This window comes from Nilaparvata lugens, chromosome 9, assembly GCF_014356525.2.
Source record: "Nilaparvata lugens isolate BPH chromosome 9, ASM1435652v1, whole genome shotgun sequence".
NCBI lineage: Eukaryota > Metazoa > Arthropoda > Insecta > Hemiptera > Delphacidae > Nilaparvata > Nilaparvata lugens.
The window spans coordinates 2940648-2960819 of record NC_052512.1 but is presented as its reverse complement, the minus strand read 5'-3'; the positions used below and the strand labels follow the sequence as shown (position 1 = coordinate 2960819).

At 33.8% G+C, this 20172-nt stretch overlaps 1 protein-coding gene across 2 annotated transcripts in view; it reads right to left on the bottom strand.

The window, feature by feature from the left end:
- Nucleotides 1–8212: 8212 nt before the first annotated feature.
- LOC111050739 (tyrosine-protein kinase CSK) overlaps nt 8213–20172 on the bottom strand; it is an 84049-nt gene continuing 72089 nt past the window's right edge. For both annotated transcript variants that reach the window (XM_039435399.1, XM_039435398.1), the window contains one exon: nt 8213–15013. In XM_039435399.1, coding sequence (XP_039291333.1) covers nt 14930–15013 — 84 coding nt within the window. In that variant the 3' untranslated portion in view covers nt 8213–14929. The remainder of the gene's footprint in view (nt 15014–20172) is intronic.

The following is a 20172-nucleotide window of genomic DNA, read 5'->3' as shown; positions in this document are numbered from 1 at the left end:
TTATAATTTTTTTATTTACATTACTTGCTTTTTTCAAAAGTGCTTGCTTTTTCAGAATTCCCGGTTCTAAATATCGGACAGATCTTCATAAAGAAACTTGCCACAGGACCAACTATAATTATGATGTTCCACAACTGACACATGGGTCAGAGCTGTCAAATTCATTTTACCTGGCTCAAATTTTATATAGAAACTTGCCGAATGAAATAAGAGAGGTGGAGGTGTCGTCAAGCCGTGAACCGAAGGCGTGTGGACAGGTGGCTGTATCACATTGGCTCAGAGGCAGCCGAAGCTCTGCTCTGCTCACGTTATAATTATCCGATAACTATCAATGGATTTATCATATTGATTTTTTTCACTATCAATCATTATAAAATAAATACAGGACGTGAACTCACAGCCTCCTTCATTCCCTGGGATTTCTTGGCCTGCACAAGCAATAAAATCAATCCTAAAAGTTTAGTTAATATTTTTCTTTTATATTTTATTTCTCAATTAAGTATTATTTCTTATTTTACTATTATTTGAATTTGTATTAAATCCATTATTATCATTCTATTTTATTATAATTATTTTATGTTGTGACTGCTTGTGTTGTCTATGGAACTCTCCTCCACACGCGCAGACTTTTAGTCTTTGTGGAGGAATTCCGTAATATTGAGTTTTTTCATTTTTCTCTGTAAATACTTAAAGGAATAAAAAATATTTGAATTTGAATTAAAAGGGGACGATGACAAACCGGGTTGACGACAAACTGGGCTACCGCCAAAGTTACACGCCGTCAAAGTGGGCTATATTCCTTAAAGTGCAAGTTTGGCGGTACATTCAATGACAAACTGGACCTCCTCAGATTTTGTCACCAGGCGACAAAGTTGCACGCCGTCAAAGTGGGCTGCATTCCTTAGAGTGCAAGTTTGGCGGTGCATGCAATGACGAACTGGCACTCTTCAGATTTTGTCACCCGGCGACAAAGTTGCACGCCGACAAACTGGGCTACTTTTAAACCATGATGTGATTAGTAATTACTTTTAAACACAAAGGTGTTTTACATACAGATACATGATGAGATTATGAAGACAAAGGACTCTTCATATTTGCTGAAAACATAGGTACATTATACATGACAAATTATGAATAATTAGTCCAGTCAACGAAAGATTATAGAGGGAAAAGTTTGAAACACAATTTTCAACTCCACAGGTCTTTTAAGGATAGTAAGAGGATTAACATATCAAAAGTCCTCACCACTACCCCCTGTGCTAAAGGGGTGAGGGTGGTTTGAAAGTACCATTTTTTAATTTTTCGCATATATCTCAAAAACTATGCATCTTATGAACATTTATATCCAGTGAAAAATTGTAGCTTACAAAATTATCAACAAGTTTTGTTTCTAACTGTAATATTACATTTTTTCTCGATTGAAATCGAATCTTCAATTCGAGATCTATAAAACTTTATAGTAAATATCAGAGTAATCGATTACAGACAACTTTTTGACTGAGAATTTATCGTAAATGTTTGTGTTGCATTGTTCCATGGTGTCACCGAGGCTGGGTTGACAGAATTAATAGATAAATGGTTTATTTAAATAGAGATGATATATAAAATTTAAAATAATAATTTCAAAATAAAGTTTTATTGAGAACAAATATAAAATGTGAATTCTAAACTTGTAATTTGTAATTTTTTTTGATGACGTGTCCATGACGTAGACAATGATTTTGAGATGTGTTTTTTTGTTCTGACGACGAGGCTTCCTTGTAGCTTGGCTTTTCCTGTTCTCTCTGAAACATGGCTGGCTGGTGTGTGTTGTAATTTTGTGCTCTCTAAATAATTTTCTGTTTAAGTAAATTTATTAATGTTTTAAATTGAGTTTTAAACAGTTTATAGTGTTCTATTTTGTCTATAATTTGTTTATTGTGTATACAAGCCTATAGCCATTGTATTTCAACTATATAAACTGGATAAGTATTTAGTTCGTAATAACTTTAGATGCTTAGGCTTGTAAGTTATTGTTCTTTGTGTATTTGTGTAGTATTTTGCCAAAATTCATCTGAAGATTATAAGTTCATTTGCTCTGAAAATTGGATTTCTCATTCATAGGCGATAGATCCATTCATAGTTTATCAAGAATCTATTACGTTGGAGCCGATAAATTTCCTTAGGTTAATAGGTGAGACAATGCTATCCAACCGAATTAGGAGAAATTGGTAGCACGGCATAACATATTTTCCATATCTCTTATAGTTTCTGAGATATCCGCTCTTGAAGATGAGAAATTTTTTGAAAAAAAAAAACACTTGCCTCCAATTTTTTAATCTTTCCGGTCTTATAATTTATGAACGATTGATGAGAAAAAACTCCGTGATGATTATGAGCTGATAGTGCATCAAATTATCTTCAATTTGATGTAGGCTATATTTTCACTATTTTACGCATTTCCCTACGACTGTAGCAGCAGTTTTAATGTTGAGAGTGAAATTTTCTATTCAGCAACAATAGATCAGTTGACAATGGAATTTGGAGGGAATGTTTGGAACACAATTTTCGACTTTGCAGCTTTGTTAAGACTAGTTTGGAAGTGAGCATATAAAAAATCCCAACCCCTACATCATGTGCTGAAGGGATGAGGGTGGTTTGAAAGTTGCATTTTTCACTTATTACTTACATGCTCATATCTTGGAAACAATGTATTCTATTGACATAATCAACTACATAAAAATGAAGCTTAATAAATTTTCTACAAGTTTTGTTCAGTAGAGATTTTCGATAAATCCGATACTTTTCAAAATATACATGTTCTAAAGTGATGTATTTTCGAGAATCCAAATTTTCTTATATTTTTTCGCTCTTACAAGTCTTATAACTTTTCAACAATTCATGAGACAAGAATTTGCTGATAATGAGATTGTAGAGCATTAAATTAAGATGAAAAAATTGGAGGCAAAAGTGTTTTTTCAAAAAATTTCTCATCTTCAAGAGCGGATATCTCAGAAACTATTAGAGACAAAACTTGTTGATAATTTTGTAAGCTACAATTTTTCACTGAATAGTTTTCGAGATATATGCGAAAAATTAAAAAATGGTACTTTCAAACCACCCTCACCACTTTAGCACAGGGGGTAGGGGTGAGGACTTTTGATATGTTAATCCTTTTACTATCCTTAAAAGAGCTCTGTAGTTTAAAATTGTGTTCCAAACCTTTCCCTCTATACCTTTATTTGAGCATTCGTTGCCTGGACTAAATTACTAATAATTATGACAAGGAGGGAGCCTCCTAATTTGAGAATTTTAACCAACCATTTCTTCACAACGCGTGATAACTCATTCTTCTTAGGCCTCCAAGGCAGTTCAAAAATATGTATAAAATATATTGAGGAGGAAGACTTTCATGTTCAATCTTTTCCACTTGAAATTTTTTGTTTAAATTGTATCTGAAGCCTGATAATTGGGAATCTAAAATCAACCTTGCATAGATAGGGCGGAGCTCCTGAAATTTTTACAGATATGGGACTTGTGGCAGTTGATAGAGCTTATCAATGACTATTTTAGATATAAATTTGATCAAAATAGTTTGAGCCGTTTTTGAGAAAATCGCGAAAAATCCCAATTTTTGACATCATTTTGGCCATTTCAGCCGCCATCTTGAATTGTATTTGATTGGAATTGTTCATGTTGGATCCTTATAGGGGAAGGACCTTAAGTTCCAAATTTCAAGTAATTCCGTTAATTGGGAGATGAGATATCGTGTACACAGACACACATACACACACACACACACACACACCTTAGACCAAATATAGAATTTCTATTTTTTATTCTATATCTGGTCTGACACACACACAAACAAAAAATCTGGTGTGGTACACTCACACAACTTTCCTTGCTCATATTTGAAACTACGATCAGACTTCTGTATATGTGTATATATAATTGTTTCCAGAGTACTTTTCCTTTGTGTGAATTGTGAAATTCGATGATTTTTTTAGTAGTCATTTTTTAAAGTCGTCAAAACAGCTGTTCTACAGATGAAATATCTCGACTATGTGTTCTTTTTATGAACTGCGCTACCTACCCACCTCATGCACGAGAAGGAGGTTACTAAGTACATTTCCCAAGGATGGGGTGGACACTCATTGGTTTCCCAGAAAGAAGACTCATGCCAGTTGATAGAGCTGATGAATAACTCTATACAGGGTATGAATTTGAAAAAAAATCGGTCAAGTTATTTTTGTGAAAATTGTGAAAAACATGGTTTTTTAGTACGCCGCCATTTTTCTCAAGAATATTACGGAGCTCCTGCAATTTTCCCAGAAGAAAAACTTATGTCATTTGATAGGGCTTATAAATAGCTATCCATGGTATAAATTTGAAAAAAATCGTTAGAGCCGTTTTCGAGAAAACCGTGAAAAACATGGATTTTTAGTCATTATCCGCCATTTTTCTCAAGAATATTACGGAGCTCCTGGAATTTTCCCAGAAATGAGACTCATGCTAGTTGATAGGGCTTATAAATAGCTATCCATGGTATAAATTTGAAGGAAATCGTTGAAACCGTTTTTGAGAAAACCGTGAAAAACATGGTTTTTTAGTCATTATCCGCCATTTTTCTCAAAAATATTACGGAGCTCCTGAAATTTTCCCAGAAAAGAGACTAATGTCAGTCGATAGGGCTTATAAATAGCTATCCATGGTATAAATTTGAAGAAAATCTTTAGAGCCGTTTTCGAGAAAAACGTGAAAAACATGGTTTTTTAGTAATTATCCGCCATTTTTTCCGCCATCTTTAATTGAATTTTATTGAATTTCTTATTGTCGGATCCTCATGGTATAAGAACCCCAAGTTTAAAATTTCAACTCAATCGGTTAATTAGGAATGGAGTTATCGTGTTCACAGACATACACACATACACACACACACACAGACCAACACCCAAAAATCATGTTTTTGGACTCAGGGGATCTTGAAACGTATAGAAAACATGAAATTAGGGTACCTTAATTTTTTTTGGAAAGCAATACTTTCCTTACCTATGGTAATAGGGCAAGGAAAGTAAAAACACATCAACATCAACCTACAACATAGAAACACAAACCCAACACAATAATACTTCACGTCACAAGTCCGGTACAGTAACGGTAATTTACAGCATAAGTATGATTGTTTCTGCCCGAAACGTAGTTGAGGGCAGAATTATCATACGAATGCGGTAAATACGTCACCATACAATAGTTACGTACAATTTTTTTGTTATATTTTTCTCAAAAAGAATAATATTGATGAGAAACAGAAACCATTACCTGCTGCTGCTCGAGTTAGGCCTACTGCATTCTATGAACATGACCTAGCCCATAGCGCCTAGTTCATAACAGACCCATCGAGCTCAAATAAAGTAATAAAAGCCAATGTTAAAAAATGTCAGATGAGTTCTTATAGTTACTTATTATTATTATTATTTTATTGATTCAATGATACAAAATTATTATTTAAAATAATTTGGGGAGGATCAACAGGCACAGCCCAAAACTGTTCCTCCCCCGAATTTTGATTCATTAAAATAGTCCAGAAAAAAGGTTATGTTTCCTTCACTTAATAAAATTTTGTCTAATTTTCTCACCAAACACTTGAAACAATTATTAATTTTGAATTTAGAAAGATTAAGATCTGAATTGATAACAAAATTTCTTTTTACTTAGCACTCTTAGTATACTTAGATATTATTAACTCAGTGGACAGTGCCTCCAAGAGCTATTTTCTAGGAGGCAGAATGAGGCACATAGGAATTTGAATCTGGAACAATTTTATTGATATTTCAAATGTTTTCTGATCCTGCAGTCATAAAGGTTCTCTTCACGTAGCTACTCTAAGCTGAAATACATGTTCAGAACACATAGCCGTCCTATCTGCCAATATTACTTTATTTGATTTTGACGGCAATAAATTCCAAGTAACTTCTTCGGCTTCCAAATAAATATCATAGTTATCACATTCCTCTCCAAATTCCATTTTCCCTAAGATCTCGACGTTTTTTTCAATCTTTCACACTACCGGTAATATTCTCACTAAAGTTCTCAACAATAAGAAGTTTAAATTATTGTTACCAATTGCAACTGAAAACTATAACGCTACCTGCTATTAGCGAACTATTTTGGAATAAGGAAAAGTAGTTGTAGCTGATAAAACTCCCACCTGGAGCGCTGGAGGCAGCTATTTGAATTTTCCTATTTCGGAACTGGGAAACATACTCTACTGTAAAGAAAACCATAATGATCTATTTACAGTATAGTATGCTGCTTAGACCAGTTATAGAATAGACACGCTGGGAAGTCCAGCCTCTGAAGCCAACATCTACTGCCATATCGCCAAATCGTGACGTCATTATCGGATAGAAAACTTTCAGATTGTGTTTATTTCAGGATGTAAATTATTATTCATTAAAATCTGGTGTGGCGCACTCACACAACTTTCCTTGCCGTTATAAAAATTGATCACCTGACGCTAGTGTTCCCGCGCTTCTCAAGTCTACTACAGACTAGCCTATTCAAATTTCAAAGATCTGAGCCAGCTGGTGACAGGACAATAACGCTGGAAACACACGAGGTCTGCTATCTCTTCATAGTGAATTATTCAATAGAATCAACAGTTGCCAAGAGTTTGCAATTGAAATAATCACATTTTCTCGAATTTCGAGTTTATTTTCAATTTTAGGTGAAAATGTAACTCAACATTAATTGTAAAGATTTTTATGCTCAATCTTTTCCACCTGAAATTTTTTGTTTAAATTGTATCTGAAGCCTGATAGTTGGGAATCTAAAATCAAACTTTGCATAGATGGGGCGGACCTCCTGAAATTTTTACAGATATAGGACTTGTGGCAGTTGATAGAGCTTATCAATGACTATTCTAGGTATAAATTTGATCAAAATCGTTGGAGCCGTTTTCGAGAAAATTGCGAAAAACCCTGTTTTTGAGAACATTTTCGCCGCCATCTTTAATTGAATTTGATCGAAATTGTTTGTCGGATCCTTATATTGTAATGACCTTGAGTTCCAAATTTCAAGTCATTCCGTTAATTGGGAGATGAGATATCGTGTACACAGACGCACATACACTCATACAGACCAATACCCAAAAACCACTTTTTTGGACTCAGGGGACCTTGAAACGTATAAATTTACAAATTGGGGTACCTTAATTTTTTTCGGAAAGCAATACTTTCCTAGGGCAAGATGTTTTCTTGATAATTATGCAAACAGCTGTTTATCGGCTTGATTTGATGCATGGAAAACAGCTGCAATTGAGTATGACAAAAACACAATATTTACCTCCTTGCTAATATTCTTTTCCTTATTTTAAATTAGGATCTTCTCATTCTCTTCTAATTGATTATTTATTTGATCATAATAGTTATTCTCATCATCTGCATCCAAGTTCCAGTGAACCAGGAGATAGCTTTTCCTAATCCATTAAACAGTCCTCTTTTTTGCGAGATGAAGGATATGAAGAATACAATAAACGTAATTTTTGGAAAATATTGTCACGCATTTGCGTCAAGTAAGTTTCTTCAATATGAGTATATGTGTGTATATGTGACCATTTCATACGGGATGAATGAATACATGATTAATTATTGAAATATCTTCATAAACCAACACAAATTTTTATTTACATTTAATTATATGAGTATGCGTATGGTGTATGAGTATGACTCATACTGGTATGAGTCCGTACATCTCCGTATACTACACCGGGTGTTAGTCAACTCCATCCACTACCTCGTACGTTTGTAGCCTACCAGGGGTTGGTGATGAAGGATCACAGCCAGAAGCAGTATTATCTGTAACAATACGTTTCTTTCCCACTTTCCTATTTTGAGTCCTTTTCTAGATTGATACGGTACGTATTTCCATCTATCTTTTTTGCTTCAAAGTATTTCGGGAGATATTCCTTATTCTGAATACTTCTTACATATCTTACATCATCTGGATTTCTCCTGTAACTCTGGTAACTGAGAGAAGAGTATCAGTGCCAGTTTCACTAAAGCCGGTTAAATAAATAAATAACATACATGATTATTTTATATAATCATGAAATAATAAAATAAGGAAATATTAAATAAATAAATACATTATTAATTATTGAAACTTCCGCATCCCACCTGTACAAACCGGATTTCTCGAAAATCAAATTTCAAATTAAAAACAAAATTTATTTAGAATTAATCTGATTATTTTATTTACATTCACAATTTTCAACAATTTTGGAAAGGTCTACATTAAAAATCATATATATAATATTAGAATTCACAATAAAAACAATACTGTATTAAAATCAATTCTATTGCACATTTTTAACCATGATAAACAAACAATACATACCAAGATAAAAATCTGGGAAATATCTTCATAAACTAATACAAAGTTTCACTAGTTGAAATAAAATCAAACACTATTATTAATAATACAATGCAAAATATTTTTATTTATGTATGGTAGGAATCAGTCCATTAAGCACTCATATTTTTTTATTAATTAATATATATATATATAATATATATATATATATATATATATATATATATATATATATATGTGGACATTTTAATAGCGGGGGGGAGGGAATGAATGTTGAGTCATTGTTTGGAAAGCGAAATAAAATTTCTTTCAAATATATAGAATTCTATTCATAAAGTCATAGGCTAGTATTATATTCTCATTTGGACAAGTGTTATGAGTAAGAGTAAATATAAACTTAAATTTAATATCTAAAAATAAAATTCTTTATAGTATTGAGTGATCGAAGATAATACTTCAACTCAGCACAGTACAATGCATAGCTTTTTCAACTGCGCATTTCGTATTGTTCCAAAAAAATTGACAATTTTTTCAATTCGAAGATTTTATGAATAAAATACTAGTATTGTAACAGAATCGGATGAAGAAGCCAAATTGCAATTAGCAGAAAATATCAGAGAGGTACTAAGTTCCAGTGTTTCAGGCGATAAAGCTGGAATTCAACATATCAGCATCAGTGCAAGTGAAAGTAACCGGCACCGAGTACGAATAGTCCTATTGGAACCCATGGCAATTTTAGTCTGATATGTGAGAATCCAGTTTTATACTTGAAACCAATAGTTACTAGTTATACAGAACCTGCATAAAAACCTGACGATTTGTGAGGTATAATAACTAAAGTGTGTTTTGTACAATTAAATCATATATCAAATTAAAGATCAAATTTTGCAATTTATAGTGAATTACATAGATTTCTCAAAAAGTTGTTTATTGGTAGATTATGTCATCCAAATGATTTCCGTTACTTTTCACACACTCACCTAACCTAATTCTAAAATTTGCCATTGCTCGCTCAATCATCACTTGTGAAATTGCTTCAATTTCTCGTTGAATGACTTCCTTTAGTTCTGTAGATTATTGGCTGCTCAATAACGGTAATTTTGTTTATTCACAAATCCCGAAAAATGAAAATGTTATATAGTAACTTGAAAGAATAACGGCATCCTGGTGGACATTTTCGAGAATGATCTCACAAGCGGTTTTGCAATGTGCCCAATAATTTGAATTGAGTTGTTGCACTTGTACTAACATTATCCTATACGGATGGAATTTTAGGTCGGAATGAAGAATTCGTCGTACACTTCGATCAGAAATGGGTAGCGCAACAGCATGTTTCACTGCTGAACGTCGTGGAGACCGTCTAGCAGCTACTCAGGCGTTTTCAGGCGTTCTCACGGTTCGTTTTCGTCCTGTTGGTTTAGTTTTTAAAGCGGACAACGGGTTCCTGAAATTATTTACCCACAACAAGATCGTATTCTTACTGGGGAAACAGGCGCGTGTCGATTTAAATTATTGAAATGTCTGCGACATAAACGCTGGTTAGAATAACTGAGTCATTATTTTAAAAATAAGCTTCGATCACAATCGCTTCATGTTCACTTCACCAAAACATACTGGCTACTGAAATGACAAGAATAGAACTGTCGATGTACAACATTTCCCCCGTTTCAATGACAGTGGTTCGAACATAACAATTACTACAAAATCGTCAGATTAATATGCCGGTCTCTGTATTTATAGTTGATATTTTCACTTGAATGACCAATAATATTGTTGCATTGTCATGTTGATTAGCTTCAAAACACACGCCTCAACCCCACGCCGCAAAAATATGATTTGGTCCTTAGCAATCTCAAATACTTATAACCAAAGAATTTCAGATAACGTTCTCTTAAATCATGACTCTGAAAATTTGTACCTCGAATATTGATGAAGACTAGAAAATTATAATTGGAGACTGACATGATCAAAGTGAATTAAAAAATGGAAATTGATTATATTGAATTGTATTGACCATTTAAATTAGAATTTAATAATATTCTAATCCAGGTAATATCTAAATATCCAGAAAGTTTCTAACTTATTAAACCGTTAGTTCCACGGACGAATATCAATCCTCTTGGAGAAAAAAAATGGAAGACCTAATCCAATATAAAAATACATTGTACGTATGTAAATAGTATGTAAATTATAAAATGTAAAATACATACATGTATTTTTTATTCAGCGGAATCAGTCATGAGTCTCTTCAAATATTGACACAATTAAAAGATTTACACAAGACTTATAAGATTTACACAAACAGTAATTTGGCATTTCAATAAATGCTGAAGAAAGCACGAAAAAGTCTGATGAGTTTAAGGAAAAAAAGTATTAATAATTATTATCTATATAAGTAGATTCATGCTTCTTTGTACAATGTCAACCCTTCCTTTCAACAATGAAAGGTTATTCAGAGTATAATAAAATCTACCCTATTTACATAATAGTATTAATATACATCTTTACACTGTTAATTCATGAGTAAATCTCTGTGTAGTAATTGAAGTGATTAAAGTTTTAAAAAATTGAAATTTTTGAAGTCAAGAGAAATTAATACCTTTGTATCAATTTCGATGCCAATATATTTTATTGTTTTGAGAAAATTGATGAATTATACATTATGAAAGTGCACAAAACAGAATTGCTATGATATTGCCTCTCAATTGAATTACAAAATTCGACAAATTACTTTTCATAGAATGTATTGATTTGAAAAATCTTATATCAATGATTAATCGAAACTTCGACTAACAATAATTTTTTTACAGTGCTTTCATGACTATGCGTGAAAAAATCTTACAAACAGTGGAATAGTACTGAGTTATGAGAATTACAACTCAATAATATTAAAGACTTTGATAGTCTACAATAATTATCTATCAATTCGACATTAATTTCAAAAGTTGACTTGATATAACATTAATTCCATGTCACACTCTATTAATGGCTCATACAAACATTCACGCATTTAAAATAAAAACGAAGGTTTCATGATGAACTCTCATATTTAACACAACTTCTGAACTGGGCAAATTATTGTGCAATTTTTGCCCATTGAATTGCAAGCGAATGTTAACGAGCTCAAGGAACAGGAAAACTCATAACAAAAATGTAATAGCTCTGATCGAGATACAACAATTTAATATACGGTAATTGATTTTCATAATCACTTATATTTCTCAAAAAATATACTAGCAAATGCTGCCTAGCCTAGTTAAGAAAAATTATTAAAAATCTCCAATACCGTAAAACAAATAATATGTTTTACAGTATAGAAAAGTGTTTTCAAGAATAAATTCTTGTATTCGTCACTTGGTTGTAGTGAAAACAGGCTTTAAGGCATGTTTAAGATTACAAAATAACTCTTATAATTGTATTAGTTTTTATAGTCGACCACGATTTATGGAACGAATTGTATGGATTCACGTTACACAGTCTGTGGAAATGATGGGAATGCATTGATGTCACTTTCCCGGTTCCACCGCCTGCTAAAGACCATAGTCGACCAGTGATTCAAGTTATCCCGATCTAATATTAATGATTGATTTCTGTTAATAATAATCGATTCTATCTCAAACTATATTCTATTTACCAAGAAAATATATATTTTTGAAATTGAATATTTTCTTGGTTCATTATATTTCTTCATACAAACAATTTGGCAACGTTGTAAAGTTGGAGAAGGATAGTGTAATCTACTTTCTCTAATGACAGCCAAGGATAGCAAAACAATGTTGATCAGATACTTACTTTATAATATGAATCTCACTATAGTGTGTGTGAGCAGCATAGTCATCTGCTCTATATTTGCGAAAAAAATAAATAACATTTTATAATCCAAACCCCGGTAGACCTATACAACAATCATCATCAATCAATCAATACAATATACAATACACATTATTTAAACTATTGAAAATAGATATATCATCATTCAACTTCAGTTAAATTCAGTCAACTGTTATTGTAATTGGCATAACTTTAAATATAATAATATAATTTCATATTGTAAACGATTTTGTACTGTACGTTATCCATTTTATTGGGAAGAAGCTAGTTCAATAGAATAATCGATCAATTTATTTATTCATTTATAAATTCTTCTATTCATCCTTTGTTATGATGTGATGTAGCCATGAAATAATGGAACAGAAATCTCAGCGAATTTTGCCCATAAAGGACGGGGCTTAGAATCAAATATCGTTCGTTCGCAATTCGCAATCGATAGTTTTCGTTGACTGTTATGAAATCAGAAATGTTATTATTTTTTATTAAATTCCATTGTTGATTAGGAACTTGTTAACAACTGGTATCACTGGAGATCTCTTCTCGGGTGCTTATCGCTATATCAATCTATATCTATAAAGATAGCGCCCTATCTATAGTGGCTGATGTCTACCGCTATATCAATAGTGGCTATATATAGATATAGCGCCCCCCCTATCTACGGTGGCTGGTGCTAATCGCTATTTCTATATATATATATAGCGTCTTAGCGTCCCTAATAGCGGACGTTTTATATCTATTACTTTTCCTCTCACTTCACTGAACGTTTGCAGGCTGTCAATTCCCTAACATTGGCTTAAAAACAAGAGCAATATTAACGAACGGCTAAGAATGCAGGTGTGGTCATCATTTTAAATGAAATTAGAAGGCCAGATAGCCGAGTTGACTCAGGCGTTGCACCCTTCAGTCTGCTAATGCTACCTGGTCGCGGGTTCGAATCCCACCGAAATTCATCGATTAGGCATGGACGTTTGATCATATCATACATAACATACTCTCGCACTCCCCATTACCCACGGACGCACAAGCAAAAAAGTTCATGTGGACATCATCCGCAATTAAAAAAAAGGATTATGGTTGGGGAGACCTTAGTTAAAGGCTAGGTTGGTGTTTTGCTTTTAAACTTCAATTATAATAATTATGCTCAGTTATTTGATAATTTTAGAATCAGGAATTTTGTAATATTAGTTGACTATAAAACGCCCACTGTAGCGCTGAAGTCTGTTCCCCATTTCAAAGCAGACAACACATTTAAATATACAATCTAATTCGAACACTCTCATTTCTGAGGAACCTGAATAGTCTAATTAACTTATTACAATTTCGAGGTGAGCAGTGATCAGTGGACCAAAATAGAAAGTAAACTGACTTCAAAAGAAGACTCAATATGCCATATTGAGGCAAATTGCTGTAATGCATCATGGGAACGTGTCTTGACCTTGCTCCAATTGGATTACAATTTTATGAGCTTGCAATCTCATACGGTCGGCATTTCAACTCTTATAAATTGACTTCACTTAGTCAATGCATAAAATACTTTTTAATTACATTAACTCAATAAAATGACTTTAATAAAAATAAAAACTTACATAAACATCAATAACTATTCTTCCAGAAGGAAGCACTTTCTAATAATGTGATGTTATTAGTTTGGATTAGGTAGCCTATAGAACAATAATTACTACAGTATATCATCTTATCCACTATCATAACCTTGATAAGATGCAGTGGGTATTGAAAATTGTAAGGTTCAGCCAACTTTGATCCATCTTTGCATTTCAATTTTAAATTTCAGCAACTAAATAAAACAAACTCTAGTCAAAATTGAAGTAATGAATTCGCGGTTGAATTTGGGTTGCTATTAATTGGACGTTGTGTATATTTAATATAAAGAGAAGAAACATCAACGTATATAAAGAGATAACAGGTATTTTAGGATTGAAATACATTTATGAATTAGGATTGTTACAAAGGCCATTGCCACCTGACCATCTAATGAGCATGCTTACTGACCATCTTACTAGCCCCTGGAAAGTTTCCCACGTTGCTGTATTTGGCAAGCCGAAAACCATTTTCCAGGCATTTATATTTATAGTGACTCCAACTCCCCACTATAAAAATACTACTGAAAAAGTTCGGTAATTGAACTAAAAAGTTCATTTTCATCAATATATTGACTGTATATCTGCTGTGTTGACTGTGTTTGAAACAACAAAATAGAAAGTTCAATTTCGTATCAGGTTTTCTACGGACAAATTATGAAAGTGCGAAACATTTCCAAATATGTAGTCAGCGTCTAATCTAGGTCTCAAACGAAGAACTTTCTTCTACAATTAGACAATTATGCACCATCTCAGTTCAAATGAAAATAGATCAACTATTAAACTCGGATTGAAAAACATAATGATAAACGCGACCATTTAATTGTCGTTTCATTTGGTTGGTGCAAATGGTCGTAAAAATAAAGAATAAAATAAAATATGTTATTTATTTGTAAAAATGACTCAAAATGTTAATAAAATTGGAAATAATAGGGCAATCCTTGTGAAACTACCCTACGGAAAACCTATCCATCTAGAAACAGTGCAAGCTCTGAATGAATCATCCTGTACAGAATGGTTATTTACATTGAACAACTGTGTTGTTCGCACCAAGCAGTAATGCCACTCACTCAACATGACAGTCTCTGTAGCAACATGACAATGTTCGAGTAACATAGAGTCCGTTATGTTGCAACATGAAAGTCTCACAGTGTTGTCGCCTTCAACTGGACCAGTTTAGACTTGACGTCTTTGAAGTTCGGTCGTTTTTCTGGCAATAGATCCCATGCCTAAAAACAAAAAAATATATTCAACATCTCTAAGGCCCTGTTGCACAAAAGCCGGTTAAATTTTAACCATGATTAATTTCACAAGAACCAATCAGAGAAGATATTTTTGATAAGACGGCTTCTCTGATTGGTTCTCGTGGGATTAATCACGATTAAAATTCAACAGGCTTTTATGCAACCGGCACTAACTGTTTGCCAAGTTCAAATGAAATAACTTGGAATTCAAGTTGACATGCCTGAAAAAATAGAAGACTCCTTTTCGTACTTGGGGCGGTCTGCTATAGTGAGGTTCACGTTATAATAGCAGTGGAGAAAGATAGAAGAACAGCGTTGCCAATTCTCTACCATCAACAGAATATAACTGATACCGGATATCTGATGTAGTATTAACTGTTCAGTCTTGTTTAGAATCGTCAAGAAAATTTATTTTTCAATGATTAAATAATGAATATTTGAAATTGAGATTAAATATTTTGTTAATTATACTTCTACGTTATTTTAAAACGATCTGGCAACGTTGCGGAGATAGAAGAGGATAGCGCTATCTGCTTTGTCGAATGATAGACAAGGATAGCAGCAACCCCAATGTTAATCAAATACTGCCATTATAAAGTGGACCTCAATATAGTGCTTGCCGCAGAGTATAGGCCTACACTACCTTACAATATTGAACCTTCACAAGTTACTATAATAAGAATAGACAAGCAGTTATCAACAGATTTGTGACTAATTGAAGATTATATAATAATTTTGAACGAAACCAAAAATTAATTGCTGCAAACTATACCGAAGTCTTCTGCTACTGCAAGTAGATATATGTTGTTAAATATTATTATATAGGCTGATCCAATGCAACTCTAATTTCTAAAACAATGCAACATGTCACGCCTACTTTCAAAGTGTCTGAACAATATTTATTTTGCGTTTTACAAAGTTTCATTTTCTTTGGCTTGATTATTTATAGCAACAGTAAGCACATTAATAAAATTCTAATCATACAGAATAATATAAATACTATCAAACTCTAGTTATCTTGATCATCGAAGGTCTTTGTTCCAAATAATATTATGAAGATACTGACAAAAAATAATTTGTATAATTGAAAATATTCAATGTGATACTGTACTATAGGTTGGAAAAACATCAGCATTAAGGCTCAACTCACACTTACGCGACTCAAGTCGAGAAGAGACTGCGGCTCTAGTCTCTTCTCGACGCAGCATGTGTTTTCAAATGGTGACACTCAGACAAGACGACTTTAGTCTCCGCGACCTCGCGACTGTGAGACAGAGTCGAGCTTCGACTCGACATGTTGGTCGAGCCTCGACTTTAGTTGCGTAGTACCGTGCATTTTTAATGAAAGTGAGGTTATGTTTAATGAAAGTGATGTTTTATCATCTTAGATAAGACAATAATACGAATTAGATAAGACAATATATTCATAATAGTTATTATAATGTTACTTGCAAATTGGTGACGAGTTGGATCTTATATTTTTAATAAAGTATGCTTAGAAAATAGAGTAGCATGGAACTGAATTAGTGACAATAAGCGAAAAAGTCGTAAGGTCGAGAGACTGGTGTATCCTCGACTGGAGTCGTACGATTCAAGTCGAGGTAGTGTGAGTTGAGCCTAACAGTGTAGAAAAACACTCACACTCACAGACTTACTTCACGTTTATTTTTCAACAATTGATATTATTAATGATTTTCAGAACTAAGACTGTTGAACCACCTACCTGAGTATTAATACAAATTTACCATAGTTTAGTTCGGTTTCAAAAATAACATTATGACTGGCTGGTTCTAAAGCCACCTGTACACTGGGCTATTGTTCCAAAAAGGTACATCCTCGAACTCTTGACTACCATACTTTATTGTCCTCTGATCCCGCTTCATTACACTCTCATTAGAGGCCCCGTGTGCTTTCTTGAAGGCAATTCTAGCTGGTAGCTGGTAGCACCAACTTATCTATTACTTTTCACCATACATCTGTTACTTGAATTTTCTTGCTCACAAGCTGTATACAGACTAACTTGAGTTACATACAATTCGATACTTATTGAACGTACAATTTTTTGGCGTCCTTTCAAATTCTATTAGATTGCACACAACTTGGCAAACATATGATGTGTATGTCAAGTCCCATTCAATATCGTAGAATTTTCAAGGACGGCTAACAAATGTACGTCCAAAAATCGACGTGGGCTTTACACATCACGTACGTTTGACTAAATTTTTATTTATCATCAATAGTAATATGTGTGTTTATTCAATCACTATGCTACCACTAGTTTACAGCTGAAAGTGCCTTCAAGTAACCACACTGGTCCACCAATATATTGCTCGGAGTGGTAAATCTAACCACGTGGTAAATCTAACCACGTGGTAAATCTAACCACGTGGTAAATAGACCATGAAAATGTCGAAATTCAATAACAATAGGTGACCACTGAAGGGTCTCTAGAACTTCTACCTGTCCATCCATTGTTTTCGGCGGCCCCGTCTTATTTCTTCAACCCGTTAAAGAATTCTTCGAAACTAAATTCAGATTCATGGACATTTTCTGCAGATTTGTCATTAGCCAAGTTTCTGTGAATTATATCTATAGATTTAATGTTCCACTTGATTTAATAAGTGATTTGATTTGAACACCGGACCTTGATGTACGTTTACTAGTTACTGTATTGTATTTTCTTATAACTGTTTTGGTTGCCTATTAATAAATTTTTAGTTGGTTATTCATTTTATTCTAGTTCCTATAGTGAGGTCCACGTTATAATGGCAATGTTTGATTAGCAATGGTATTGCTATCCTTGGGTATTGCATTGACATGCTGAAGGAAACTTCAAGTAGCTTTGAGTTTACTAATTTGACGAATTCCTATAATCTTGACTTTATTTTGAAGGAGTCCTCTCGATTAACATTACAAACATCCACTTGTATTGATAATGTTATAACTGATAACATGTTAGATGGTGTCAATGGTAGTACAGTTGACTTGGGAATGTCCGATCACTCGGCCCAGATAATCCAGCTCAAGCAAAAATTAGAACCCACTCAAAAAAACATTTATCTGTCCAAACGAGTCATAAATAAAGCATCAATTGAAACATTTTTGAAATTATTGAGAAACAAAAATGGCATTCTTGCTTTAATGCTTCAACTGCTAAAACTGCATTCAATATTTTCTTTTCGGAATTTCATTCATCCTTCTTATCAGCTTTCCCTGTTAAACATTTCAAAAAGAACAAATCTCATTTGAAAAAGCAGTGGTTAACTCAGGGTATAAGAACGTAATGTGATATGAAGAGAAAGCTGTTTATTGAGGCCAAAACTAATAGGAGTCCGTCTTTTTTAGAGTATTTTCAGGCTTACAAGAAAATTCTTAGAAAGGTTATATCTGTAGCTAAACAACGGAATAACGAGGAATTCATCACCAAATCGTCCAATTTGAATGCTGGTACATGGGCAGTTGTCAAAAATGAGCTAGGATTACAAAAAAACACTAACATAAATATTGAATTGAATGAGGGAGGCAAGGTCATTTCTGATTCTAAGGATGTAGCTACACTTTTCAACAATCATTTTCTGCGGTCTGATAATGAAGTTTCTCGACCAATGTTGTTGAGAGAAAGTATAAATCTTCTGAGAAATGCTCAAGGACAAGGTAGACAGTTTTGTTTCAGGAGATTAAGCAGAGGTGAGGTTGAGAAAATTATTCTGGGATTGAAGAATACCAAATCGACCGGGTGGGAGATATTCCAAGCTCAGTAATAAAAGCTGCATGCCCAATAATTGCTGAACCTCTGAGGCATGCTATCAACTTGTGTCTTATGAATGGTGAATTCCCCGAAAAACTCAAATTTGCAATTATCAAACCATTGTATAAGAAAGAGGATAAAAAAGATGTTAAAAATTATCGCCCTGTTGCCCTGCTGACTGTTTTCTCTAAGATTTTTGAAAGGGCTGTTTTTAACCAGATTACCAGATTTTTAGTAAGTAACTCCATACTTCATGAGAAACAATATGGTTTCAGAAAGGGTTTCTCAACAAAGTCCGCAATTTTTGGTGTGGTAACGAGCGTGTTGAGGGCTCTGGATGGGTCTCAGGGTGCCATTGGCCTCTTCTGTGACCTCTCCCTGGCCTTCGACATGGTCGACCATGAATTGTTGCTGAAAAAGTTAGAATTTTATGGATTTACGGGAAAAGCAGCCAGGTTTTTCAATTCATATCTCTCGGGGAGATTTCAGGCCGTCAGACTTACAAACGGATGTGGCGGGGTAGAAACATCTGATTGGAAAAGAAATCTATGTGGGGTTCCTCAGGGGTCGATCTTGGGTCCTGTACTTTTCAATATTTTTATTAATGACCTCCCTCATAGTATTAGCTCTGACCTCATTCTCTATGCAGATGATACCACTGTGATTGTGAGGGGTGAAGATGATGATGAAGTACAGCGGAAATCAGTACAGGCTCTTAACCAGCTTAGCCATTGGTTCAGCTGTAATCTTCTAAAATTAAATTTGAAGAAAACCCATCATCTCAAATTTTCTACTGGGGGCTCTGGAAGTCTCGCACATACTCTTTACTCAACAACAGGAGAGGAATGTTGCGCTGCTGAGATGATTAGATTTCTTGGTGTTGACCTGCAGGGAAATGTTAAGTGGGATAGCCACGTAAAAGCATTGGATGTCAGAGTGGCAAATAGAAAAACAGCACTAACTGTCTATCATGGCTATTTCATGTCTCACATCAGATACAGTATCTTATTCTGGGGCAGCAACCAGACAAACCTTCAGAATATGTTCCGCAAAAGAAAGCAATCAGGGTTATTGAGGGAGCCGAAACTAGGGTTTCATGTAGGCCAATTTTCAAAAAACTCAAATTATTAACAATTCCAGGCCTTTATTTTTTGGATATTGCATCTTTTGTTTACAGTAATAAGCAGAAATTCATGGAGGATAACATTTCACACAGATACCCCACAAAACATAAAATGTTTACCCTCCAGTACCCCACTCATAGACTTTCGCTCTTGGAGGGGGACCACATTATGCTGGGCTCAGAATTTTCAACTGTTTGACGGACGAACTTAAGAGTGTTGACAGTCATGGTAAATTTTATACATCTCTCAAAGATATACTGACTGAATGCTGA